Source organism: Ceratotherium simum, chromosome 35 (genome assembly GCF_057802395.1).
Source record: "Ceratotherium simum simum isolate JZ-2026a chromosome 35, ASM5780239v1, whole genome shotgun sequence".
NCBI classification, from domain to species: Eukaryota; Metazoa; Chordata; class Mammalia; order Perissodactyla; family Rhinocerotidae; genus Ceratotherium; species Ceratotherium simum.
This window is the reverse complement of record NC_141934.1, coordinates 23,947,839-23,965,675: the sequence shown is the minus strand read 5'-3', so window position 1 is coordinate 23,965,675 and position 17,837 is coordinate 23,947,839. Positions and strand designations below refer to the sequence as shown.

General features: G+C 43.1%; 1 protein-coding gene across 2 annotated transcripts in view; it reads left to right on the top strand.

Annotated features, from left to right (window-relative positions):
* The window catches only part of KDM2B (lysine demethylase 2B), a 122,988-nt gene that overhangs the window by 68,707 nt on the left and 36,444 nt on the right, over positions 1–17,837 (top strand). For both annotated transcript variants that reach the window (XM_087423327.1, XM_004430007.3), the window contains exon 12: positions 3,650–3,736. In XM_087423327.1, the coding sequence (XP_087279453.1) occupies positions 3,650–3,736 (87 nt within the window). The remainder of the gene's footprint in view (positions 1–3,649; positions 3,737–17,837) is intronic.

Here is a 17,837-nt window from a genome sequence, read left to right as displayed (position 1 = left end):
AAAAAATTTTTTCAGTCAGTTGCCAGCATTTAAAAGTGGAGAGATTTCTGGGGCCGGGCTGGGAGTGTAGTGGTTAAGTTCGCCTGCTCCACTTTGGCAGCCCGGGGTTGGGGGATTTGGATCCTGGAGGGTGGACCTACACACCGCTCATCAAGCCATGCTGTGGAGGCGTCCCACATACAAAATAGAGGAAGATTGACATGGATGTTAGCTCAGCAACAATTTTCCTCAGCAAAAAGAGAAAGATTGGCAACAAATGTTAGCTTAGGGCCAATCTTCCTCAACAACTACAGCAACACAAAAGTGGAGAGATTTCAAATAAAACTCTGATTTCTTCTGAAAAATCAGACATCTGGTGGGGCTTGCATTCCCATAGGAGGTTAGTAGACTGGAATTGAGTAGCATTTGCCCTCTTTAAAAGAGGCATGTGATCTCTAGTTTGCTGTAGGCCACACCACTGATCTGTTTACATCTTTCATTTTACCTGCTTGGTTCCTGCAGGCATTTGTGCTTGTCACCCCCAGCCTGGAGTCTGAGATTGAGATAAGGGGGCAGAAAGTCCTGTGGAAGTGATGGGCCCCCTGCGCCAACCATATATAAAGTATATATATATATATGAAGTCACACGTCACTTAACAATGGGGATATATTCTGAGAAATGCATCATCAGGTGATTGCGTTGTTGTGCGAACACCATAGAGTGTGCTTACACAAACCTAGATGGTGTAGCCTACTACACACCTAGGCTCTATGGTACTAATCTTATGGGACCACTGTCATATGTGGCCCATTGTTGACTGAAATGTCATTTTGTGGCACATGACTGTATATATATATATAAAAATTGAAAGGCTTTGGCTAGCCATGGAGCATCTTCCTGGAAAGCCTTTTTTAAAAATGATTTGGGGAGGGTGGGAAACATTATTTTTAGAAAAGAACCCTGATGTATTGTGCAGGGTGTGAAATTCATGTGGATTATTAAGAGAAACCATGAAATAATGAAATTTCATGCCCATGCAGGCCCACTTTGGGCACACATGCCTCTTCTGTGATGGGAGAAAGTTTGAGAAATGCTTTCTAAGGAGTTAGTGGCCCAATTAGTTCTCTTATTTGCAAGGAATGGACGAGGATGGCTCACTTCTGTATTTGTTAATAGAATCGTGAATATGGAGCCCAGATTGGCTCCTAGGTGCCCTATTTTTGAATAATGGGGTGTAGATCAGCTCCAGAGGTTACTGGAGAGTTTCCTGAGGCTTTATCACCCAGTGTTATCACCTGTGCTTTTAGTCAGATGGACCAGGTCAATGTCAGATTCCAACATCTCCCAGCTGTGTGACCTTGGGCAAGTCACTTAACCTCTCTGAACTTTGGTTTCTGCTTTTGTGAAATGAAGAGAATCAGCCCTACCCCACAGATAGGATTATTTTAATGTCCAGAGCAAGCACTCAACAAATGCTCCTAAGAATGATAGTAAAATCACATCCAGCTTCAGAGTGTAAAATCAAGATGGGTATCACTGTGTTATACTCTCAGGTGGGAGAGTAGGAAACTGTGGCTTACTCAAGGTCACATAATCTGTAAGTTACAGAACTTGAACCCGGATCTTCTAATTCTAAAACTAGCATAACAGTAACAGTTAACTAGTGAGATATTAGGCCCCCCACCTGTACTTTCTAGAACCTCTGAATTCATTCCTTAGGGAGGGACTGCTTAGCCCCACTCCCTCCTCCCCTTTTTAAAAATTATGATAGAATATACGTAACATAAAATTTACCATTTTTTATAGTTCAGTGGCATCAAGTACATTCACATTGTTGTACAGCCATCACTACCATCCATTTCCAGGACTTTTTTTATCTTCTCAAACTGAAACTTGGTACCCATTAAACACTAACTCCCGTTTCCCCACTCCAGCCCCTGGAAACCATCATTCTACTTTGTGCTTATATGGGTTTGACTCCTCTAGTTTCCTCACACGACGGGAATCCTGCAGTGTTTGTCCTTTTGTGACTGGCTTATTTCACTCAGCATAATGTCCTCCAGGTTCATCCATGTTGTAGCCTGTGTCAGGATTTCCTTCCTTTTTAACGCTGAATCATGTTCCATTGTATGGATGGGCCACGTTGTGTCAATCCATACATCTAGCGATGGACACTTGGGTTGCTTCCACCTTTTGGCTATTATGAATAATGCTGCTTGAACATGGCCCCCTTCCCTTTTTTTAAAGAGAAGCCAAATGATCCCCCAGTTAGAGAGCACAGGTTGTGGAGTTGAGGGGTCTCCACACCCCTTGCTGGTTGAGTGGTGTTGGACAGTTCCCTTCACGGCACTGAGCCCTGGTGTCCTCCTCTGCGCCATTGAAATGGTAATAGTCCATCTCACGCGTGGTCGAGAGGATTGGATGAGAGAGTGGATGTGAAATAGTTATTACGGTGCCTGGCACAGAGCAAATACTCAATACATCTTACTCTCAAATATTCATTCAACAAACATGTGGTGCCCATCCTCCTGCGGCTTACATTTGCGCCCCACATTTGCGCCCCTCACCTAGCCAGTCTCACCTACCCTGAGCGGTGGACCAAGGTGGGGAGAGGGCAATGGGATGGCCCACCTGGGTGTAAGTACTAAGGGGTACCTTGTGGCACATTTAAAAACAGCAATTAAACTGATTAAAACTGAAACTGGTGAGAGAAGTTGGTCTGCTTTGTATTATCATCAGGAACCGGCAATTCTAAACATCAGTAATGAAATACTCTTCCCCCCAGGGACAGATTGCCCCCACTGCCCCCCACCTTTGATGGCCCCTCATGCCCCATGTGAAGTCCACACCTGAGCTGAGTCATGTCCATATTCTTGGTTCCTTTCTGTTATATTTCTTTTTAAATATGCCGCTTACATGTTAGAAAAATTGGCACCCTAAGAATTCTATTTTGCTTTATTGTTGCTGTTAGTACTGTCTGATAGGCATTTCAAAATTAATACCCTTTATGTTTTAGAACAGTTTTAGATTTACAGAAAAATTCCACGGATTTCTTTTCAGTACAGCGAGTTTCCACACACACCCCCACACCCAGTTTCCCCAATTATTAACATCTTACATTAGTATAGTACATTTGTTACAAATAATGAACCAATATTGATACATTATTATTAACTAAAGTCTATAGTTTATTCACATTTCCTCAGTTTTTAGCTAATGTCCTTTATCTATCCCAGGGTTCCACCCAGGACACCATATTACATTTAGTCTTCATGTCTCCTTAGGCTCTTCTTGGCTGTGACAGTTTCTCCGACTTTCCTTGTTTTTGTTGACCTTGACAGATTTGAGAGGACGGGTCAGGCATTTTGTAGAAAGTCCCTCTTTTGGGATTTGTAGCTTTATTTTTTTTAAAGTTATTTACTGGAAGCTTACTATAGGTTAGTCATTGTGTGAGGCCTTGGGGATGTAGCAATGAACCAAGACATTTCGTAAACAGCATTTATAAATCAGTGACACTGACGTGGTTCCCATTGAGTGTGTGGGTGGTGGAGGGGGGACGGGCATGGACTGTGGAACCTCACAGTCTTTGGCTGGGTTAGGTTGGCTCCAGCCCCCTTCAGAGACCTCCCCCCTACCCTGGGCTAATATGGCTCCTTTGTTTGGCCACAGAATGTCCTGAAGGAGCACGCGGAGGACGACCCCAGTCTGGCCATCACTGGGGTCCCCGTAGTCACTTGGCCAAAGAAGACTCCAAAGGTAAGATGCCGTGGGCCACCGCTGGCAGACCGTTTCCTTTCACATCTCCAGTAAGGTGAATGTCGGCAGCTTTTCAGGGGGGACTCCTGGGAGAGGGCACCCCAGATAAGATGAATGGTTTTGGTGATTCGTTCATTGCAAGTTTTTTTAAAAAAGGGATCGTTTTCCCTAGCTGCGGTAAATGCAGGCAGTGCCCCCTGGTGGTCCCTCAGAAAACTGTGGGGCAGTGATGTCTCACCTCTCCATCCTTATGGGAGTTTTCTTTGTCTCCTCCCCCTCCCCTTTCTTCTTTCTTTCCTTCCTTCCCTTTTTCCTCCAGCTGCTTCAGGGCTGTTTTCCCCTCTTTGAAAGTAACTTTTTTCTCTTTGTAAAATGGATTGATGCTCACCATGAAAAAGTCTAATCAAACAGGAAAGGACAAAGACAGTGAGAAGACCAGTAGTGACATCACTGCACACGTATCAGGAGCAGGTGGCTTTGCCTAGTCTTCTGCATCCGTTATCTTTAGACTCCAACGACCCGCTGGGGTAGACACTCGTGACTCGTTTTACAGATGAAGAAACTGAGGCTTAAAAAGGTGAAGTCACTTCTTAGGGTGCTTGGCAGAGCCAAGGATGCGAAGATGGGTCTATTTGACCAAACTTTCAACCGGTGCCGGCCTCAAAGTCCAGCATCCAGAGAACACCAGTAGTGTTTTGGTGTGTCTCCTTCCAAAGTTGGTGCTAGAGTGGGATATATATGTATTAACCTATCTAGTAACCATCTGTCTACACTCAGCTGCACCACTTTCTTGAGCAAGTTATATAGCTCCCTGAACCTTACTTTCCTCATTTGTGAATGTGGTTATACCAATACCTCCTCTGAATGGTTGTTGTGAGGACTAAATGAGATAATGCATTGTTGAATTCATCTCTTGAGTAAACTTGTTTCTGGTTCACTATAATAAAAAATGAAATAATGCTGGCAAAATCCTTAGGACCAGGACTGACCCGTGGTTAGTGCTCTCTAAATGTTAGTTATAACTTAAGCAGCCTCTTTGTTCATGGGTATTTTGCTAATTTCTGATTATTTTGCTCTTATAAAAACACTCAGAGGAACATTCTAGATCTGTGCTGTCCAAAATGGTAGCCACTAGATGTATATGGCTATTGAGCACTTGAAATATGGTGAGTCCAAATTGAGATGTGCTGTAAGTGAAATCACAACAGATTTCAAAGACTTGGTGCAAAAAAGAACAATGTAAAATACCTCATTAATTTATTTTTTATATTGGTTGCATGTTAAAATTGGGGTTGCCAGATTTTAAATAAGATGCCCAGATAAATTTGAATTTCAGATAAATGAGAAATAAATTTTTTGGAATAATGTGTCCCAAATATTGCATAGAATATACTTAGGCTAAAAAAGATTGTTCATTGTTCATCTGAAATGTAATTGGGTGAACTGTATTTTTTTTTTAATTGATGTTTTAATAGTTTATAACATTGTGAAATTTTGGGTTGTACATTTTTGTTTGTCCATCACCATATATATGTCTCCCTTCACCCCTTGTGCCCACCCCCCACCCCCATTGCCCATGGTAACCACAATATAGTTTTCTCTGTCCACGTGTTGGTTTATATTCCACATGAGTGAGATCATACAGCATTTGTCTTTCTCTTTCTGGCTTATTTCACTTAACATAATACCCTCCAGGCCCATCACTGTTGTTGCAAATGGGACGATTTTTTCTTTTTTTTATGGCTGAGTAGTATTCCATTGTATATATATACCACATTTTCTTGATCCAATTCTCAGTCGAGGGACACTTGGGTTGCTTCCACTTCTTGGCTATAGTGAATAATACTGCAATGAACATAGGGGTGCATAAGCCTCTTTGGATTGTTGATTTCAGGTTCGTTGGATAGATTCCCAGTAATGGGATAGCTGGATCATAGGGTATTTCTATTTTTAATTCTTTGAGGAATCTCCATACCGTTTTCCACAGAGGCTGCACCAGTTTGCATTCCCACCAGCTGTGTATGAGGGTTCCTGTTTCTCCACATCCTCTCCAACATTTGTTGTTTTTTGTCTTGGTGATTATAGCCATTCTAACGGGCGTGAGGTGATATCTTAGTGTTGTTTTGATTTGCATTTCCCTGATGATTAGTGATGTTGAACATCTTTTCATGTGCCTCTTGGACATCTGTATATCTTCTTTGGAGAAGTGTCTCTTCATTTCCTCTGCCCATTTTTTGATCGGGTTTTTGTTTTTTTGTTGTTCAGTTGTGTGAGTTCTTTATATATTATGGAGATTAACACCTTGTCAGATATATGTTTTACAAATATTTTCTCCCAGCTGGTGGGTTGTCTGTCATCTTGATTCTGGTTTCGTTTGTCTCATAGAAGCTCTTTAATCTGATAAAGTCCCACTTGCTTATTTTTTCTTTGGTTCGCCTAGTCTAGGTAGGCATGTCATCTGAAAAGATTCCTTTATGCCCAATGTCAAATAGTGTGTTGCCTATATTTTCTTCTATGAGTTTTATAGTTTCAGGTCTCACCTTCAGGTCTTTGATCCATTTTGAGTTAATTTTTGTGGATGGCGATAGCAGATGGTCCACTTTCGTTCTTTTGCATGTGACTGTCCAGTTTTCCCAACACCATTTATTGAAGAGACTTTCCTTTCTCCGTTGTACGTTCTTAGCTCCTTTGTTGAAAATTAGCTGTCCGTATATGTGTGGTTTTATTTCTGGGCTTTCAATTCTGTTGGGTGAACTGTATTTTTATTTGCTAAATCTGGCAACTCTAGTTGAAATAATATTTTGGATATATTGGTTAAATAAAATAGATGTGTAAGATTAATTTCACAGGTTTCTTTTTACCTTTTTAAATGTGGCTACAAAAAATTTATAACTACATATGTGGCTCACATTATATTTCTATTGGACAGTGCTGTTCTAGGTTATTCTTTTCACCTTTGTTTGATTATCTCCTTAGAATATATTCCTAAATGTAGAATTGCTGGGGAGAGGGGCACCCATTCCTTGTGGGTATTGAATTCTAATTCTCTTGGAAGCTTAGTGGGAATTTAGGTGGCAATAGAAATGAAAAAGATTTTGCCTCCATATCTTCTGCCTTTAATTCTCCAATCCGTGGAAGTGTGTGGCATTTTAAAGTTGACTTTCCCTTATGTGGGCAATAAATATAAATGCCATTTATCAGACCGCAAACTGTACTTGCAGACATAGTACCTTGAAACAATTAAGCCAGGCCCCACAGCTGCTCTGAACCTGCAGAGGAAACCGTGGCTTTGCCTCACTGCCCGCTTCCCTCCTAGCTGAGGAACTGCTCCAAGGGAGGGATTAGGGTTCGCAGAACATGGGCTTTTAAAAAACAAACTCACCACTACCCACTAGTATCTCAGAGTTAATGGAGGGGTCCAAATGAGCCTTTCTGGGAGAAATCACTTCAGGACTACAAATGTGTCCTGTCTACTGTGTCTGAGACCCTCAGCCCACTCCTGAGGGGCTCATAGGCACTTTTTTTTTTAATCAAACTTCTGCCCTCTTTCCTCCAAAGGCCTGGAAACAGGAAGCTGGCTTCTGGGGGCAGTAGCCCTTATCTAAGATTCCAGTGGAGGACTGGTTTATAAGCAGTGTACACAAGTTTGGCATGGCTGGTATCACCAACACTGGTGGAGAAAACTGAAGCTCTTAGACTAGTTGGGAAAGAGTGGGTGAGGGGGAGAAGAAACAACTTTCAACATTTAACAACACATAGGGAGTACTAGTCTGCTTTTTTAACACCTTATAATAAATCAAATACAATTTGCATATCATACACTTCTTCTACTTAAAGTGTATAATTAAATGTTTTTAGTATGTTGAAAATATTCAAAGAATTGTGCAACCATCACCACAATCTAATATTAGAACATTTTTGTACCCCCTAAAAGAAACCCCATCAGCAGTCAGTCCCCCTTGCCCCCAATATTTCCCTCTTCCCCCAGCCCCTGGCAACCACTAAATCTACTTTCTGTCTCTATGGATTTGCCTATTCTAGACATTTCATATAAATGGAATCATATGGTGTGTGGCCTTTTGTGACTGGCTTCTTTCACTTAGCATAGTATTTTTAAGCTTCATCCCAGTTGTAGCACCTGTCAGTACTTCATTCCTTTTTGTGGCTGAATAATATTCCCTGTACGGATAGACCACATTCTGTTTATCCATTCCTCTGTTGATGGACATTTGGGCTGTTTCTATCATTTGGCCATTGTGAATAATGCTGCTGTGAACATTCGTGTACAGGTTTTTATGTGAACATATGTTTTCATTTCTCTTGGGGAGATCCTAGGAGTGGAATTGACTGGTCAGATGGTAACTCTGTGTTGAACTTTGGAAGGAACTGCCTGCCTGTTTTCCACAGTGGCTGCAGTGTCTTCCATTCCCACCAGCAGGTTCCAGTTTCTCCAGGTCTTCACCAACACTTATTACCTGTTGTTTTGATTGAGCTGTGCTAGTGCAGTCCTTTTCTTTTTGATTTAGTTTATGTTTTCTATAATTTATTTGAAGTTTATTGTATTGGTTTATTAGGGCTGCCATAAAAAAGTGTCACAGACTGGGTGGCTTCAACGACACGACAGAGATGAATTTTCTCACCGTCCTGGAGGCCAGAAGTCTGAGATCAAGGTGTCAGTTGGCAGGATATATTTCTTCTGAGGACTCTCTCCTTGGCTTGTAGATGGCTCTTGTCTCTCTGTGTCTTCAGTGATCTTTCCTTTGTGTGTGTCTGTGTCCTCATCTCTTATAAGGACACCAGTCATACTGAATTAGGGCCCACCCTAACGACCCCATTTTACCTTAGTTACCTCTTGAAAGACCTTATCTTTAAATATAGTCACATTCTTGAGGCACTGGGGGTTAGGACTTCGGCATATGAATTGGGGGGGGGACACAATTCAGCCCATAACATTTATTATAAATTATCTCAGAGCCACAAAAAGGTATAAATAATAATAATGAATACCGTGGGCACCCCCTCTCAGCTCTAGAAATAAATTATTGCCAGTACAGCCAAAACCCCTGGGTATTTTTCCTCAGTGGATGTGTCAGTTTTTAGATGCAGTTTTTAGATCTTGTTTAATCCTTACAGAGTGGCTAGGAGGTGGATAGTATCTCCAGTTGAAACTGGGGGATCAGAGAGGGACACTGGTATGCCTTGGGCCCCCCAGCTTGTGAATAGTAAGGCGTTCGTCCCCAGATCTGTCCCTGCGCTGTGAGGAACTCAGTGAAGTGTGGCGGAGGGAAGGGGGAGGGGAGGCCCGCCACTATATTTATGCATTTCCTGGCTGGTGGGGTTAAAAAGTTAACAGGAAAGGAAGAAGTAAGTAAACGACTGACTGCCTGGGCTGCCCGGGTCTCTCGATTCCCAGGTTTGCAGTCGGCTTCCTCCCAATTTGATGCAGGTTGGGTTGAGAGATCAAGGGTGCTCATTGAGGCTGTCAGGATGCGAGGTGGGGAGCGGTAATCGGTCTGGGTCAGGTTACTTAACAAGTAATTAATGCTAAATGATGATTAGCAAGAAATGCTTTGATCTCCCACCTTGCCTCCCCGAGAACCCGGAGAACAAAGTCCTTTTCTGGAACTGATTACGTGCCATGAGGTCATTTCTGATGTGGTGTCTTTCAAATCAAAGATGCTACTGAATCACCATCCGTCACCATTCGCTCTGATTGGCTGTTTCCGCCAGTGGTGATAGATTTGTTTTGACCCGTCTACACTCTGGCTGCTTCCTTTTATGACCAAGTGGCAGGATTTGGGGACCTGTCTGTGACCTTAGAACCAAGCCAAGGGAACTGAGCTTATTTGAGGCCCGATCTCTGACCTCAGCCTTAGGAGCAAGTTGACCTTCAGCTCAGCAGCCAGACCCTTCTACCCCACCTGCATGCCGGTTCATTCACAGAAAAGGAAACTGAGGAAGGAGGGGAGACTGAGCCGAGGCTCCTCTGGAAAGCGAGCCTGTTGATGCATCCTGCTTCTTAATCCGTTATCTCTAGTGGCCAAACCAGGCTGCCACTTGAATTTCAATTATTGGCAATTTTTATGGAGTGTAGGAGCAGAGAGGCTGGAGTGTGTGTGAACAAGTGCCCTGACAGGGGACGTGGGACCGCCCTCTTCAGCAGTTATTAGATCAGCTTCCTTACGGGGACTTTATGGGGCCACACAGGAACCACCGGAGGAAGCGGCATACACACACCTGATGTCTGTGTCACCCTCGGTCCTGCTTTGTTTCTCTTCCCTTCCTCCAAAGTTGGTCATTTTGATCTGGGAGGCCTGATAAGTCTGGGGTCCCTCGGGAGTGACACGCAGCCTTTCCCTGAAGGAGAGGCACATAATTCAGTAAAAGAGGCCCCCATGTACTTCCTGTCTCCCCCTCTGCCCTGCTCCTGATTCCTGTCATCCTTGGAGTAATTAAGCTGCTCATGTACAGTTGAGGAGGATGATGATAATGGCTGCCACTTATTGTTGCCTCCTCCGGGCCAGGAAATTTCTTAGAAGGGCAGTGTGGTCTAATGAGGACCAGTCCTCAGGCTGGTGGCATCAGCTTTACTTGGGGAACTTTAAAAAAAAAAAATACAGCTTCCTGGGCCCCACCCTGGACACTGTGATTCAGTAGGTTTGGGGTGGCATCTGGGAATCTGCACTTTCTAAATGCTTCACAAGTAGTTCTCATGCACGACTAGAGGGCTCTGGAGTCAGGTGCACCTGGGGATTGAATCCTGGCTCTGCCACTTACTAGCTGTGTGGTTGTGGGCAAGTCTGAGCCTCAGTTTACTTATCTGTAAAAGGGGCTAATGGCACCTTTCCTGCAGGGTTGCTGTGAGATGCTGCCTGTAAAAACCTTTATAGTAGGCCATCAGGTAGTGCTGGCTATTTTAATTTTTTGTAATTATGGTTTACAAGTAGTCCATAACCCTGAGTCTGCCCTCCCAGAAGGCTGGTGATGCTCTCAAGAGAGTAGAGGACACAGAAGGAAGAGCTAGGAGCAGGTGGAGAGGGTGAAAATTTTAGAGATATTTTCCATCCCTAAATTATTGTTGGCTGGTACAAAAGCTTAATCTCGATCAAGGACCCGAATGGCTTAATTTCCCTGAAGTAGTCACAGCTGGGCTGAAATGGCTGGCATTTCCTATGAGGGACTGGTTCAAGGAAGTGCTTCTCTTTTATCCCGTCTTCACTTCTCTGACAGGAGAAATCCTAGGCTCTGGAGTGGAGGGTGACTGTTGCCTTAGAATAGCCTCTGGGGGTTTGAGGCAGCTGAGGCCACCCTCTGGGCCAGGGAAGAAGGAGAGGGTGTTGAGGGTCAAGGGTGTCAGGCGTGTCCAGTCTTTCCACCCTCCTGAGATCAGGAAAAGGCCTGAGAGCCTTGTGGGAGAGCAGCCTCCGAGAGCGAGAACATGTGATGCTCAACAGGCAGGAAGGGGGCTGGCAACGGGAGCCACAGGGCCAGGAGGTGGAGGCCAGGAGAGCAGAGAAAGGCAATAGAAGCCAGTGGGTGGAACCAAGGTGCAGTGAGGGGAACCAAGTAAAAGACAATCTGAGACCCTTGTCTGGAATCCTCAGGGTTTTCCTAAGTGACAGCTAAATCATTTGTGGAGTTTGAAGTCTGGCAGGTTCCCAGAAGTGCAGCAAAAACCTCTGATAAAAGAATACCTACAAAAGATGGTCTGCTTATTCTGTGCCCATCTTCCTCTATTTTCTATGTGGGTCACCACCACAACATGGCTTGAGGAGAGGTGTAGGTCCGTGCCTGGGATCTGAACCCACGAACCCTGGCCACTGAAGCAGAGTGTGCCAGACTTAACCTCTATGCCACAGGGCTGGGCCCCAAATTTTCTCTTTTTATAAGGACAGTCATATTGGATTGGGCCCTAATGACCTCATTTTAATCACCTCTGTAAAGCCCCTGTGTCTAAATATGGTCACATTCCGAGGTACTGGGGGGTAGAACTTCACCATATGAATTTTGGGGTGGACACAATTCAGCCTATAAACTTGTTATCCAACCTTCAGTAACTATCTTCTTTAACATCATATCCCAAATCCTTAAGCTGGCCTTGAGTGCCCAAGGTCCCCACTTGTCCTTCTGCCTTAGAATCCCATGAAGTCTTCCCATCTTCTCTACATTGCTAGGGAACTGAGTTACTCCATATTTTCCATTTGCTTGCCAGCCTCGGTCTTTGCTCACACTAGTCCCCTTCTGGGAATGCCCTTTTTATTTTCCCATGCACAAATTCTCCACCTTTAGTTCCAACCTAATTCCTTCTTCACCAGGAAGCTTTCTGAGCTGGATGTCTTCTAGCTGTACCTCCAGAGCCCCACTCCAGCCTTCTCTGCCCACTCTGTGGGCTGCATCTAAGGGGTTCCTTGCCTCTCTGGCTTCTGGTTGGGCTCAGCCAATGGGAGGTACCAGCAGGAGATGGGGAGGCAGGAGGAGAGAGAGGTTGGGGTATTGATTCCCCTAGTTTCCTCCCCCTGGGATCATTGCAGTTTGGCTGTTTCCTTCCATTGAAGACCACAGCTTCTATTTCGTGGCTTTCTCCAACTTTTCTCTCTGCGTTTCTGGTAACCATTCCCTCCCCTAGCCCATCTGCCAAAGGGAGGTAATGGCTTATCACTGCCGCTAGGCTTGGGGTGCATCACTGTGCCTTTGGTTTCCCTTAGCCCGACTTACGCTCTGTAAACTGAGCTTCTGTTAAACTGGTGTGAGAGTGCCCGGGTGCCATCCATTTCCTGTCAAGATCCTGGCTGATATACTTCCCCAATTTCTCTTTCCACTGGACGTCCAGATTCTACTCTGCATTTTGTTGCATTCTGTCCTAACCCTCCACTAGCTTCTTGAGACTGGAGCTCGTCTTGTTAATTTTTTCCTTATCCATTTTTGTATCCTGTCATGCATGATTTCTCCCAGAGAGCGTGGGCCCAGGAAATGTTTGTTGAATGAATGAACTTGATAGCAAGATTTTCCCAGAGCTTCTAAAAGATGAAGTTGTATTCAATCAGTTTCCATCTCTTTGCTGTCTTTCACCTGCTCTCCAAATGCCTCTGAGTCCTCTCTTTGGTGAGAAGAGGGTTCTCCCCTATAACTTTTGTGTCCCAGTCCCAGCCGGTTGTTGAAAGAACGCTAAATAGAAGAGTACTAACCAAAACAAAACAAAACAAAAGAAAAAAAATAGAAGAGTACTAAGAAGAGCTCCTGGCGCTCCCGTGACCCTTTTGTCCCTCAAATTTAGGCATGCTCCTTAATCCCACTGGACTTAGAAAGATCTTGTCTCACCTGGAATTTTTCAGCCATCATCTGTATCATTTTAGAACCACTTTATTGGAACTTTCAGATGGTGTTCAGCTGAAATAACCTGTAATTAAAGGCTGTAGCCCAGGATTTCTTTCTTAGTCTGATAACGTGCTCAGCTGTCTGTGTTAATAATGCCAAAGACAAATTCTTGGAAAGCAATTGAGATATTGAGGGCTCCTGCCTTTGGTGGAGTAATTAGAAAGCCAGGCAGGCACTGTAAGTGATTGCTTGCCATTATCATGGTTTTATTTTTGGAACAATGGCCTATCCTTCAGACTTTTCTTTTTGTCAAATGTCATCGTGTATTTCCCATTTTAAAGGAGGACACTTGATCATTGACATTGGGAATAAGTTGTCATGTTCTTTTTTCCTCCTCTTTCTGTAATTTGGCTTTGTTGGAAAGACGGATGTGTATACGACCCAAGGATGTTGTCAGATAATCTGTTCTTCAAATTTAGGTGATCTAGAGGAAAAAAAGAGCACCATTAGGTGACTACAGCTGAAATATTTGCATTGTTTAATTTTGCTTCGTGTTACAAAGATGGGAAGGACAAATATATTTGTTGGGACAAGGGGAACCTTGATTATATACAAAGAAAGTAGGTGGGAAGTGAAAGCTATAGTCAAACCTGCTCTAAACCACCAGCGAATGTAAATGACTAAACAGCAAAGTACTCTGAAGGATTTCTGAGATAATCTCACATATAAAAATGATTTTTTGTGTGTGTGTGGCTATTTTAGATTTGTTTCCCTCTCAGTTAATCTTTATGGGACAAGACGGCAGGAGGGGGCTTGTTGGTTTGAGTGTTCCTGATTGATTGATTGATTCTTTGGGGGGATGGTGTTATTTTTTATTTTTTCATTTGTATCACATTTTTTAAAATTGTTGAAAAATATACCTAACATAAAATGGACTATTTTAACCATTTTTATGTGTACAATTCAGTGGCATTAAGTACATTCACGTTGTTGTACAGCCATCACCACCATCCATCTCCAGAACTTTGTCATCATCTGAAATTGAAACTCTGTACCCCTTAAACACTAACTCCCCATTCCCCCTTCTCTCTACCCGGTGGCAACCACCGTTCTACTTTCGGTCTCTGTGAATATGACTACTCTAAGTAACTCATATAAGTGGAATCATACAGTATTTGTCCTTTTGTGACTGTCTTATTTCACTTAGCATAATGTCCTCAAGGTTCATCCTTGTTGTAGCATGTGTCGGAATTTCCTTCCTTTTTAAAGCTGAATAGTATTCCATTGTATGGATAGACCACATTTTGTTTATCCATCCATCTGTTGATGGACACTTGGGTTGCTTCCATCTTTGGCAATTGTAAATAATACTGTTATGAACGTGGGTGTGTAAACATCTTTTCAAGTCCTTGCGTTCAGTTCTTTTGGGTATATACTCAGAAATGGAGTTGCTGGATCATGTGGTAATTGTTATGTTTAATCTTTTGAGGAAATGCCATACCATTTTCCATAATGGCTGCACCAGTTTATATTCCCACCAACAGTGCACAAATGTTCCAATTTCTCCACATCCTTGCCAACACTTGTTATTTTCTGTTTTTTTGATAATAACCATCCTAATGGGTATGAAGTGGTGGGTGTTATTTCCTTTTAACTCACTTTATTTTTTATACTGAAGTATTCTTTAGAAAATTACAAATATCATGGCATTCCACCCCTAAAAACTTAGATTTGCATCTCTGAAAAAAGAAGAATATTTTTCTACATAGCCAAAATAATGTTATTATACCTAACAAAATTTACAATTCCTTAATACCACCTAATGCCTGGTCATATTCAGATTTCCCAAATTATCCTTTACAGCTGCTTTGTCCAAATCGGGATCCAATCCAGGACCACACATTGAATCTGTTCTTAATTCTTTTAATCTAGACATTTCTCTTTTTTTTGTGTGTGTGAGAAACATCAGCCCTGAGCTAACATCCGCGCCAATCTTCCTCCACATTATGTGGGACGCTGCCACAGTATGGGCTGACAAGCAGTGCGTCGATGCGGGTCCGGGAGCTGAACCCAGGCCGCCAGCAGCGGAGCGCGCGCACTTAACTGCTACGCCACGGGGCTGGCCCCTAATCTAGACATTTCTCAGGACAATGATTTGGAGAAGATGGGACCATGTGTCCTGCAGAATATCCCACTTGATGCATTTGTCTGATTGCTTCCTTTGTGGTGTCATTTAGCTTTTTCCCTACCTCTTATAATTTCTGTAAATTGGAAATTAGATCTAAAGCCTTGGTGAGATTAAGGTTAAGTATCATAGTTAGTGGATTAGGGTGATGGCAGCCTGATTCCTCCATTCAGTTATGTTGGTCCCTCTTTCCTCCAGAGAATAATTTGGAAGGGGGTATGTTGGCCCCCTGCTTCTCTCAACACCAGTTGATTATTCTTTCCTCTATCAATAATTTTATCAGGAGATGAAAATGAAGCTTTGAGTATATCATCCCTCCCGTATGGATTAGCTGGGTTTCTTTTGCAGAGCTTTCCCTCGTTAGCTGGAGCTACCATTAAATACAGTTCCTCCTGAAAAGGCAGCATACATGCTCAATTCTTTCCCTTTAAATACCAATTTTCAAAGTAAGGAGTTGATTAAATGGCTGCTTCAGATGGTGACGGATGAGTTTTGTCAGGCTTTTTCTGTTTTGAGTGTCATGATAAACTCATGGATTTTCATAGATCCAGGGGGCTTTTAGAGGCAAATTGACCTGCTGGAGATGAGCCATTTTTAAAGAAAAGCAAGAATGGTAAATGAAGAGAGGCACATGGCAGCAGCCAAAGAATGTGTGTGTGTGTATGGGCGTGTGCGTGTGCGTGTGCGTGTGTGTGTGTCTGTTCCTCGATCCCTACTCCCAGCCACACCAATCTGTGTGCACTTGCATTTGTCAGGCGTCCCTGAGCAGAAGAGCTTATCCGACCCCCACAGTGACTGTTCGCAGCTCATTTGAGAGGTGATTCAACTCTCTCTTTGGTTTGGTTAGTTTCAACATGCCCCAGGGTTTAGGGCCTGCGTTTCCTAACCAGGTTACCTTTCAGGAATAGGAACTAAGATCACTCTAAAGTGATGGCTGATGAAAATAAAAATTAAAAAAAGTATCTGTAGGGGCTGGCCCCGTGGCGTAGCGATTAAGTTCGCATGCTCCGCTTCGGTGGTCCTGGGGTTTGTGGGTTCAGATCCCGGGTGCAGACCTATGTACCGCTTATCAAGCCATGCTGTGACAGGCATCCCACATATAAAATAGAGGAAAAGGGGCAGATGTTAGCTCAGGGCCAATCTTCCTCAGCAAAAGAGGAGGATTGGCAACAGATGTTAGCTCAGGGCTAATCTTCCTCACCAAAAAAAAAAAAATCTGCTTTTTTATTAAGGTAAAATTCACCTAACATAAAATTAACCATTTTTAATTGAACAATTAAGTGGCATTTAGTATATTCTCAATGTTATGCAACCATCACCTCTATCTAAATTCCAAGATATTTTCATCACTCCAAAAAGAAACCTAGTACCCATTGGCAGTCACTGCCCATTCCCTGCTTCCTCGTCCCCTAGCCCCTGGCAACCACTAATCTACTTTCTGTCTCTATGCATTTGGCTATTCTGGACATTTCATATAAATGGAATCATACAGTATGTGGCCTTTTGTGTCTGGCTTCTTGTATATGTATATTATGCTTCTTAGCATAATGTTTTCAAGGTTTATCCACATTATAGCATGTGTCAATACTTCATTCCTGTTTATGGCCAAATAATATTCCCTTGTATGGATATGCTACATTATGTTTACTCATTCCTCAATGGATGGAAATTGGGTTGTTTCCACATTTGGGCTATTGTGAAAAGAGCTGCTATCAGTGATGAACATAATTTTACTCCTATTTTGCCTCTTTACTGTCTGCTCTGTCATCCCATTTTGAGTAATCTTTGGATTTGATCTTTTCTTTTGAGTCCAAGTTCCACAGAACTTTATATCCTGTTTCTCCAGGTCTTTCTTTGGAGGATGGTGGGATAGATAATGTGATGGGTGCTCTCGTTAGGAAGGAAATGAAGGGGGAGATTTGGTCTTGCTAAGAAAAATATTTTTAAATTACGAAAGCCCTGGTTATAGGCTGGAATTCTGCTGGCATTTTATGTATTTTTAGCCCCTCATATTTTCCGGAGCCGGGAGTGGGGGGTGGGGGTTGTAAAGTGAACCCATTTGTCTCATCCAAATTGTCTGAGCACTCAGCCTTAGCCTGAATTTTTGTAGGGAAATGAATAGAGAAGGGAAGTAACTTTCTAAGGTCAGCGAATTAGTTGGAAATGGGGTGGATGATGGAGAAACATTCTCAGATCAATGCCAGTCACCTGTTAAATTGGTTAATTTTTTAAAAATCCTGTGCACAGTCACAAATCTTCCAGTGAATGTAAATATTTATTGGTTGATTTTGGTAGTGTAAGGAGACCGTACTAAGAGAGGAACCCCATTTAACAGAAACCTCGGTCTGTTTAAAGGACCCATATGACAAATACACGTGGTATTTATTTTTTTTTATTTTTTATAATTTTATTTATTTATTTATTTTTCTCCCCAAAGCCCCAGTAGATAGTTGTATGTCATAGCTGCACATCCTTCTAGTTGCTGTATGTGGGACGCGGCCTCAGCATGGCCGGAGAAGCGGTGCGTTGGTGCGCGCCCGGGATCCGAACCCCGGGCCGCCAGTAGCAGAGCGCGCTTAACTGCTAAGCCACGGGCGGCCC